This window comes from Engraulis encrasicolus, chromosome 8 (genome assembly GCF_034702125.1).
Source record: "Engraulis encrasicolus isolate BLACKSEA-1 chromosome 8, IST_EnEncr_1.0, whole genome shotgun sequence".
In the NCBI taxonomy this organism is placed as follows: Eukaryota; Metazoa; Chordata; class Actinopteri; order Clupeiformes; family Engraulidae; genus Engraulis; species Engraulis encrasicolus.
Window position 1 is genome coordinate 26,411,293 of NC_085864.1, and position 10,000 is coordinate 26,421,292.

Below are 10,000 nucleotides of genomic sequence, written 5' to 3' on the forward strand. Positions count from 1 at the left end.
ACTTGCACAGTACATTTTGCAGCACTTAGAGAGTCGACACTAACACCCTCTGTGTTTTGGTCCAATTGAATTAACAACGCTGCATTTACTTTTGTACACTCACATACGCACACTGTCAAAACAAACACTCACAACAGGATTGTTATACAGTACTGTATATTTATACTCTCTCTCTCTCTCTCTCTCTCTCTCTCTCTCTCTCTCTCTCTCTCTCTCTCTCTTTCTCTCTCTCTCTCTCTCTCTCTCTCTCTCTCTCTCTCTCTCTCTCTCTCTCACACGCACACACACACACACACACGCACACACACACCTGCTCCATACGGTGTAAGCTTAGGACAATCCTATATTTTAAAAATATGAGTCAGTTACTTAAAATTACCATTGCACTGCTGTGAAATGCATATTGCTTTGAATAATTGCCCGCAGCCAAGTTTAAAAAGAGGCCGTCGCCTGAGTAGCAATGCGAATGAGAAGGGCCAGTGTCTGCTCTGGCCACCTGGCATACCAGGCATTTCCTGGTGGGCCCCGCACCCTCGCGGGCCCGGGGCCCACGAGGGTGCAGGGCCCAGCAGTGAGTCAGTTCTGCATTGCTAATTATGAGGGGCCTCATTAATCCAAAAGTGCCCGGGCCCTATTTCTCCCCCAGCCCAGCCCCGGTGAAGGGAACAGTGGCTGCTCTGCTCTTGCTGCTTCATAATTAGTTGTAAGGGTGTAACGAGGGAGACCACCATCAGGTTCAAAGTCTGAGTACTCCAGGGCCCTCTGCACGGTACATTTTACAGTGTTATTTCAAGCCTTCTAGAGACTAGACACAACACTGTGAGTGTTTTGTTTTGACTCTCAGAGTGTGGAATTAGAACTGTGAAATTAACTGCGTGGTGCTTGGCTGTCACTCTCTCTCTCAGCGGAGACAGAGGCGCATCTTGTCACCAGGCCAGGCAGGCAACAGCTTGGGGCCCCCAAGCCCCTGGATGGCGAATAACGGCTCACACTTTGCCACAGTAGTGGCAAATTTCTTTCAAATTTTCACTCCTTTGAAATCACGCTTAGGGCCCCAGATGAACCAAGAGTCGCCTCTGAGCGGAGACCTCCCAAGGTTCACACGGAGTGCACTGTGGGGTTTTAACACGGTGGGGCTTTAACACGTCGAAGTGAGATTTAACACGAGATCGTTCCAACAGACAAGCACTAATGGCACTATGTTGGGCCCCCGGGGCTAACACACACGTTTACTTTACGCACGTCACTCTGCTGAAGCACAGGGGAGGACGAGGAGCTCTTAAAATAATCTTCGAATAACCAAATGGATTGCCTCTGTCTCCGCCGAGAGCAGCAACTACTGTATCACAAGGAAGAAAAACAAGACGCCTGTTTTTTTTGGCAGGGTGTTTAGACTGGGGCATTGAACCGATACACAGCGGAAAAATATAAATGCCAAGAAGTGCCTAGCAAAAGTATCGTATCATCGCGGCCATTAATTATTTCTGAGCAAAAAAAACTTGTTACCTAAAACAGTATGCTTTCAGCATCACTCTCTCAGGAGGATACTTGTTGTCAGGGCTGGCCCGAGGCATTAGTGAACTATGTGATGGCTTAGGGCCCCCACGCCACCAGGGGCCCCCCTCTGAGCAGCAAAGAATGTCCTCTAGACCAGTGTTTCCCAACCTTTTTTGTCCTGTGTACCCCCTAAGCAATTTTGTCATATGATGAGTACCCCCTCGTCCTCATTCATGTTCTGTTCCTCTATCCCAATGTGACTACACTCAATATATTTGTCATTATTACATTTTTCTGCGTACCCCCTGAGGTGTGCTCGCGTACCCCTAGTGGTACACGTACCCCTGGTTGGGAAACACTGCTCTAGACATTCGTTGCTGTCTCATCTGGCACTTACTGCCAATGAGCCATATTTTTGGCTATAGGATTATGAAGCATCTGATGCTGAGTAGGTGGTGCTATGGGGGGGGCCGGATGATATTTTTCTTAGGACCCCATAAAGGCTTGGGCCGGCCCTGCTTGTTGTGACTCAAACATTCTGCAGCACTGCGGAATAAAAACACAGCGTTGTGCGTATTTTTGGAAATCACAGACAAATCTGGCCTCTCTAATTGTTTGTCAGAGAGACAAGGTTTTATTTACAATCTTTTTTCTATTACTATTCTTTTATATCACTATATCTCTTTTATACTGTACATCTTCTGCCAGAGTTTTGTTTTATTGGTTCACATCAAAGTAATACTGTATGGCATCATTCATGCTGTACAATGACTACATGCACCAAGATGCAGTTCTTGTTAGTATTTTCTTGTTGCATTTTTTCCCCTGTGTATATTGTTTTGCAGATTGAGTGGCACTTTAACTGGCGAACGCTCTATTCAAATCTAAATTGAAGAGTGACAGAGAAGCGGGATTTAAAAATAAATATAACCCACCGCGGCCCCCGACCGTAGTCTGTGAAAATGACTGCAATTGTAACGTTTCTGCATTGAGGCTGCCATGGCCAAATTAAAAATGGGGATGACAAGAAAAGGGTCTATTAAGCACCTTAAATTAAACGTCTGATGGCTGACAGATGCCGTCCTCCATATTGAGGCCATTAAAGATGAGTCATTGTGCTGTTTTTCATCTCTCCTCAGTTTTATATTCCCCAATTTGCACCACAATGACATTGGCAAATCCTCTCTGTCTGAGTCTGTTGACTATCAGAAATACAATTCTTACATATATTCTTTTATGACAGTACAAACTTTAATATAGCTGTATTGAACTGTATTAGTGTAACTTTTTTGTTATTTACTGCGACTGACAGAATTTTACAACTGTTGTATTTTCTTTGACAGAAACTCAGTCTACTATGATTTGTCAAAATAATGTTTCTCCTATGTCTGTGCCTGTCTCTTTGTCTTATTTTGTATCTCAATATTTCTATCTCCTCTTCCCCTTTCAATTTACCTCTCTCTCTCTCTCTCTCTCTCTCTCTCTCTCTCTCTCTCTCTCTCTCTCTCTCTCTCTCTCTCTCTCTCTCTCTCTCTCTCTCTCTCTCTCTCTCTCTTTCTGTTCCCCAGGCTCTGCTGGCCCTTGCCCAGAGACAGCCCGTTCAACCCCATAGCTACCTGGGCCTGGACGGGTTCCTCACCCTGGGTGTAGAGGGCACCTCGGCAAGGCAGGGCTCCACTCTGTCAGAGGCCACCTCAGCAAGGCAGGGCTCTGCTCCAGTCTCCACATCCACACATGAACTCTACAGTGGAGGTCAGAATGGACACGCACCTATGCACACGCAAGCACACAAACAACAACAACACAAAAGACCTCAGTATATTAAAAAATGGACACGCAAGCAACAGCACAAAAGACCCCACCATAGAGACAATTACATACAGAGGTCAGAGCGGACACACACCTATGCACATCAAAGCACACAAGCAACACAAGGACGAGTTTTTAAAGAGTTTTCTCGATTCTTTTTTTCTTCACAATGTTACTGCAGCTGCACTCCACTCATTTGTCTGCAGTAAAAGTTGAGAAGGCCTCATTTAGGGAGCCCAAATGTGGGATGCAAATGCACCACTGCATCTACCTTTCCGGCACCTATGAAGCAACAACACAGAATACCTCAGTATATTAAAAAATTGACACGAAATTACAGCACAAAAGACACCACTATAGAGACAGCTACATGCAGACACAAATAGTGACGCTGGCAGACAGTTTGTAGTGTTTTGTGCTATGCAGTTGTCTAGCAGTGCTAAATAGATGTCGCATAATAATCAATAGAAGAACATCTGCATTATTTTTTGTGGTACAAAATATATATTTAAAAAAAGAACACACCAAGGGTTTTTGAAAGCTTCAATGATTGCACAACTATCGACTGAACTCAAGTAGACCTACAGCCATAAAATGTTCTTTTTAATTCATACATGCAATTCCCATACACCAGCTCCACCTGTAGCAAACTGAGCAAACAAGACACACAGCACACAAAACAGATCTCGAGGACACAACTCTTTGCGCTTGCCATGTGTTGTTGTGGCATTCCAGTTACAGAAAAAGACGCATGTGCAGATGCACTATTCCGCCAGTGAGCCTTTTTTTTCGTCTCCATTGTGGAGAATTGTGTGGGGGTGATGATGAATTGTAAAGCTTTGTCAGGTGTAAATGGTGGCAGTGTGTCAACACGACTCTAAGTGTTTGAAGGCGAAGACCATCGTTAAATGGAACAGAAGGGAGCAGAGTGGTTAAAGCTGGATAAGGAACTGTGTGTGTGCGTGTTGGTGTGTACCTGTGTGCGTGTGTACGTGTGTACGAGCATGCGTGCGTGTGTGTATGTGTGCGCGTGTGTCTGTGTCTTTAAGTGCACATATGTGATCCTTTGTGCACTTCTTATTACACTGCCAAAGAAAAGAGAAAAAAGGCTGTGTGTTCGATTGTGTGCTGTTCTGATCTATTGTTCTCTTTTCTATCATCACTCCTGTGAGAACCCTCAGGTAGTTACGTTTTTTTGGTCCATTTACAATGAGTCGTGCTGTGAGTAAGTTGGCCATCAACACTTTGCGGTAGCAAACAGACCCACCCGTCATCGTGCCACAGCAGCAATATGAATAGATCGGTGTGGCAATTGAATGGAGCGCACAGCTGCTTGTACTCCACCACGGTAACTGAGTGTTGCGTCTATGACAGCTGTGAACAGGTGAGGAGGAGAGGGAAGCAGCTCAGCTCATCTCAGTAAAACCACCCCCTCCACCCAACACCACCAGCCATCCATCCAACCACCTCTCCACCCGCTAACCATATGGAGCCATCAACACCCCCCCTCCCACACACACACACACACATACACACAAATTAACACACGCACACACACCCCCACACCCCTTTCCAGTTAGACCAGTGGTTCTCAAACTTTTTTGAACAAACGCCCCCTGGACATCATCCTATGCCCTTCAAAACGCCCCCTTGGCCTCATCCTAAGCCCTTCAACGCCCCCTGGACCTCATCCTAAGCCCTTCAACGCCCCCTGGACATCATCCTATGCCCTTCAAAACGCCCCCTTGGCCTCATCACAAGCCTGGCAACGCCCCTCTTATCATTAAAATATTTAAATGAACTAATGCCCCCAATTACAACTAAGCAATGCCCTCCTCTCAACTGTATCCTTCTGAACGCCCCCCTAGGGCTCCCCCAATGCCCCCTGGTGGGCTGTACTGCCACAGTTGAGAAACACTGTGGTGATAGACAATGCTGTCCTTTAAAGCAAAAAAAAGCAGTAACTGCACTGCTGGTGAAAACGAGTTATGATGGTTTTTAATGACATATCCTGTTCATCAAAGTTAAATAAAATGATTGATTGGCGAAGAATGTGGTAATAATCTAATCTGTCAATAATCTGCCAAAAACACCTTAGGCTGGACAACAGAATCACAGTGTACACAGTTACTGCCTTTTTAGATGCGTCCCAGCATCTCTATAAGAGGGTCTGTCTGTCCGTCCGTCCGTCCGTCCGTCCGTCCGTCCGTCCGTCCGTCCGTCTGAAACGCATTCCTTCAATTGTGTCTGAAACGCATTCTTTCAATTGTTCCTTCATGTGGCCACAAGGCGGCAGACTTGCCATTTTGGACCGGAGCGAATGCGTGCAAGCATAGCCTTTCTAACCGGATGCTAACGTTGGCAAAAAGTAGCCTAGCCACAGGCTAACTGACAAACGTGAGGCCAACAACTCAGCCGATCGTGATGTACGCCACAAATAGACCAATCGACCTCATATTTAGACACTACAATGTTGATTTCTGCCTTCGATTTTCATCAGTTAAGAAATCTAGCGTCGGATTACAACACATTATTAAGGTAGTAAAGCCAGTTGCCGCCATGTTTGTTTTCCAGAATCACCACCCGGGTAGAGAGCTCACGTGCAGCATTCTGGGTAATTGAGTTTCACTGCTTTGTGCCTTGACGGTGAAGCTGGTATTGAAAAAAAAGTCCATAAGCGCATGATTCACCCAAACGGTTTTATTTATTTATTATTTGTCGATGTTTAGATTCTTTCCCACATGCACATACTGCTGAAATGGCGTGATACTAAAGGTTGTTAGGCCTAATAAATGTCTGGTAATTTGTAATGTTCACTTCATCTAGGCTATGTGAAATTTCAAATCATAGCCTATGGTTTCTTTTCCAAATCCAATAATGATGATAAGCTTATTATACCCTAAACTGCAAAAAATAAAGCCATGTCTCGCCATTTTGCTGCCTTGCTGCCTGCCACAATATTTGGAGTGTCCATGATGACCAATAAACAAAAAGTACATCCTCAGGGGGCGTTGACAGGCTAGGAGGAGGCCAGGGGGGAGTTTGGGGGGGGGGGGGGGGGGGGGGGAGATGGCATAGTTGGAACTGGCATAGAGGGACGCATCTGTTGTCCGCCTGTCGGCCTTGTTGCTTTGTATGGCAGAAAAGGGTATTGTTGAAGCAAATGGACAAGTGTGTTTTGGTGGGGGGGTGAGGGGCGGTGGTGGTGATGGGGCTTTTTGGGTAATTGGGTGGAGTGATTGGAAGAGGGGGGTGGTGGTAGTGTGCGTCACAATCTCCCTTTCTGAGACATCAGAGCAATGTTTCAGAGGGGAAGAGAAGAGAGTGGTGGCGACTGGCGAGGGGGGGGGGGTTGTCCTGTTGGAGCACGTGTTTTCAGCTGGTTGGTGATTTGGAGGGGGACAGTGTCTCTCGCTCTGGGCCTTTGAGGCCGATCAGAATGAGGCAAGGGGATCTTGAAGACGGGAGAGTGATGGTGTGATCTTGCAGTTCTCTTTGGGGTATGTGTGGGGATGGGATGGGATGAGTGTCGGTGTAGGGTGGGGCGGTTGTCCTGGGTGATGGGGAATTGTTGGAGCACGTGTTTTCAGCTGATTGCCGATTGGAGGGGCACAGTCTTCTATTCTGGGCCTATGAGACAAGGTAGAGTGAGGTGAGGCGATCTGGAAAAGGGGTGAGCAATGGGACGATGGTGCAGTTCGGTTGGGGGTAGGTGTGTGTAATACTTCGGGGTAGTGTCTGTGTGCGTGCGTGCGTGTGTGCGTGCGTGCGTGCGAGCGTGTGTGTGTGTGTGTGTATGTGTGTGCCTGCGTGTGTGCGTGTGTGCGTGTGTGCGTGCGTGCGTGCATGTGTGCGGTAGTAGGGGGTGCTGTGGGGGTATCTTCATTAGGCTCAGGCATGGCGCATCCATAATCATTAGGCAGCTCTAAGCTTAATTAAGGAGAAAAAGGTTCGGCCTAGGGAACGTCTCCTTGATGGCAATGCCTGCTACCGCACTCGCTCCCCATTTATTCTCTGACCACTTTGTTCTCTCTTTCTCTCCCCCTCTCTCCCCTCTCTCTCTCTCTCTCTCTGTCTATGTGTCTGTCTGTCTCTCCCTCTCTCTCTCTCTCTCTCTCTCTCTCTCTCTCTCTCTCTCTCTCTCTCTCTCTCTCTCTCTCTCTCTGTCTCTCTAATTGTCTGTCTGTTTGTCTCTCTCTCCCTCTCCCTCTCTCTCTCTCCCTCTCTCTCTCACTCTTTCACACACATTTTTCTCTCTACCTCTATCACTCTGTCATTCCCTCCCTTTGTCTTCTATCTTTGATTTCTCACTGCATCACAGCCATCATTGTTTTTTTCTGGGATCCTATTATTTTGGTGCAACCCCCCATTCTGAGACGCATGCACGCACGCATGTACGCACGCACGCATGTACGCACGCACGCATGTACGCACGCACGTACGCATGCATGCACACTTACAGAGGCACTTGCACACAAACACACACACAGACACACACACACACACACACACACACACACACACACACACACACACACACACACACACACACACACACACACACACACACACACACACACACACACACACACACATTTACACACAGGCACCAATACGCACGCACACACACACACACACACGCACACACACACACACACACACACACACACACACACACACACACACACACACACACACACACACACACACACACACACACACACACACACACACACACACACACACACACACCACTTAAAAAAGAGAGGAAAAAAAAAACTTTTTCGAGAGTCACAAGGGCACAGGAGCCCAGCCAGTCGGAAAATCACTTAATTACTGCCGACGTTTAAAGACAGGAAGGAGAAAGACGTGCACTTCCAAACTTTTTGAGGAGATCACGTCACGCAGCGCAATATCTGTCTGTCTCGGAGAGAGTCTGGATGTCTGCCCACCTGTCCACACACACGCCCGCTCTCCCGTCCTCTCCCTGTCACTGTTGTCAGTCTGTGTGTGTGTGTGTGTGTGTGTGTGTGTGTGTGTGTGTGTGTGTGTGTGTGTGTGTGTGTGTGTGTGTGTGTGTGTGTGTGTGTGTGTGTGTGTGTGTGTGTGTTTGCAACCTCAACCAACCCCTACCGCCTTGCTTGTCAAGCCTTCATTCTCGTTTCTGTCGCTCCACAGTAGCCCTCCTGCCTAGTTTTTAGATTAAGGCAACCATCAGCGAGTCATTCACCGCAAATGAGAAGCCCCTTTACCTGTTACCAGCTCGGTTGCACATCCCAAAGTTTTCTTTCCTTCATGCCACGCCACTCTACCCAGGAGAGGGAAAAAGAAATGGTTATTGTTCCGTCGTTGTTGTTATTCTTCTTCTTCTTGAGGAAGTGAATCAGTCATACTGTAGGCTGCTGTGTGCTGCTTGGGTGCGTTATTGGACCTGTCCATCATCCCTGATTGCCCGCCTCTCACAGCTGGCATGTGTTGTCAGTCAGTCGGTGAATCATGTTGGAGTAGCACTTGACCGACCGACCGCGCTAGCAAACAACAGATGTAAATACACGCAAGGTTGGCCGTTTGACGTTATACACGCGGTGGTAAATTACCAATACACATTTCAATTTGGTGGTGAAGGGATTTTGATTACAGTCGGGAAAGTAGACCGCGCTTGACGAAAAGCAAAGCAGTTCGGTTTTCTGATGATTGTCATCCATTATGGCAGTGGAATTGCATTGACCTTTTTAGTTGTAGCCTTGGCATTTAGCACTAACATATGCTTAGCTACCAAATGTGCACATTTGTATAAGCATGACTCATTCAAATAACTTGAATGGCAACAATATAACTTATAATAATAACTTATAAAGGCAACAATATAACTATAACAATATAAGAGCACATATGTGTGGTGGAGTAAAATTATTGATGAACAGATTCAATAAAGGTTATTAAAAACAACAGAATTCTGGAAGGTTGTGAGGTCGAGCTCCAAGTGCCGGATGGCATTGGTTACACTGATGCCATCAGACCCGGGTTGGGAGTGAGGTTTAGGGGGCTGAATGTAATGGATGCCAAATGGATGGATGGAGTTAGTTAGCAAATATCCCTCCCTCATACAGATAGAGTAGTGCTGAGCTATCGGTCTGTACTTTTAGCTCAGTGGTATCGTACTGTGCCTCCCAAGCCGAACTGGAGCACTGACTGGTAGGTTGCTGGTTCGAGCCCTGTGTTTCAAACTGGCGCAGGAAGGCCTCATTCAGACAGAGTTTTCTACAGTATGTAATGTGTCATGAACTGATGGTGATGTTATTCAATGAATGAGTGTTAAATATCTCTCTCTCTCTCTCTCTCTCTCTCTCTCTCTCTCTCTCTCTCTCTCTCTCTCTCTCTCTCTCTCTCTCTGTCTCTCTGTCTCTCTCTCTCTCTCTCTCTCTCTCTCTCTCTCTCTCTCTCTCTCTCCCAATTTTAAATTTCAAAAGTGCTTTATTGGCATGACAAAAGAAACTTTGTATTGCCAAAGCATAGCAGAGAACATATACAGTACTGTTAGACAATAATAAGAACATCTAATAATCTAATCAAGCTAATAATCTCTCGTTCTCTTTCTCTCACTCCCCCCAATCTCTGTCTATCTGTCCGTGTCCGGTGCAGCACAGCATCTCAGCTGGAGGCCGGGCAGCAGCCTGAGAGAGAGTGCCCCAGA

General features: G+C 46.7%; 1 protein-coding gene across 1 annotated transcript in view; it reads left to right on the top strand.

Annotated features, from left to right (window-relative positions):
* The window catches only part of LOC134453604 (zinc finger CCCH domain-containing protein 18-like), a 42,239-nt gene that overhangs the window by 557 nt on the left and 31,682 nt on the right, over positions 1–10,000 (top strand). The window contains exons 2-3 of the mRNA XM_063204389.1: positions 3,066–3,249; positions 9,949–10,000. The exon at positions 9,949–10,000 is cut by the window's right edge and continues 146 nt beyond it. Coding sequence (XP_063060459.1) covers positions 3,066–3,249; positions 9,949–10,000 — 236 coding nt within the window. The remainder of the gene's footprint in view (positions 1–3,065; positions 3,250–9,948) is intronic.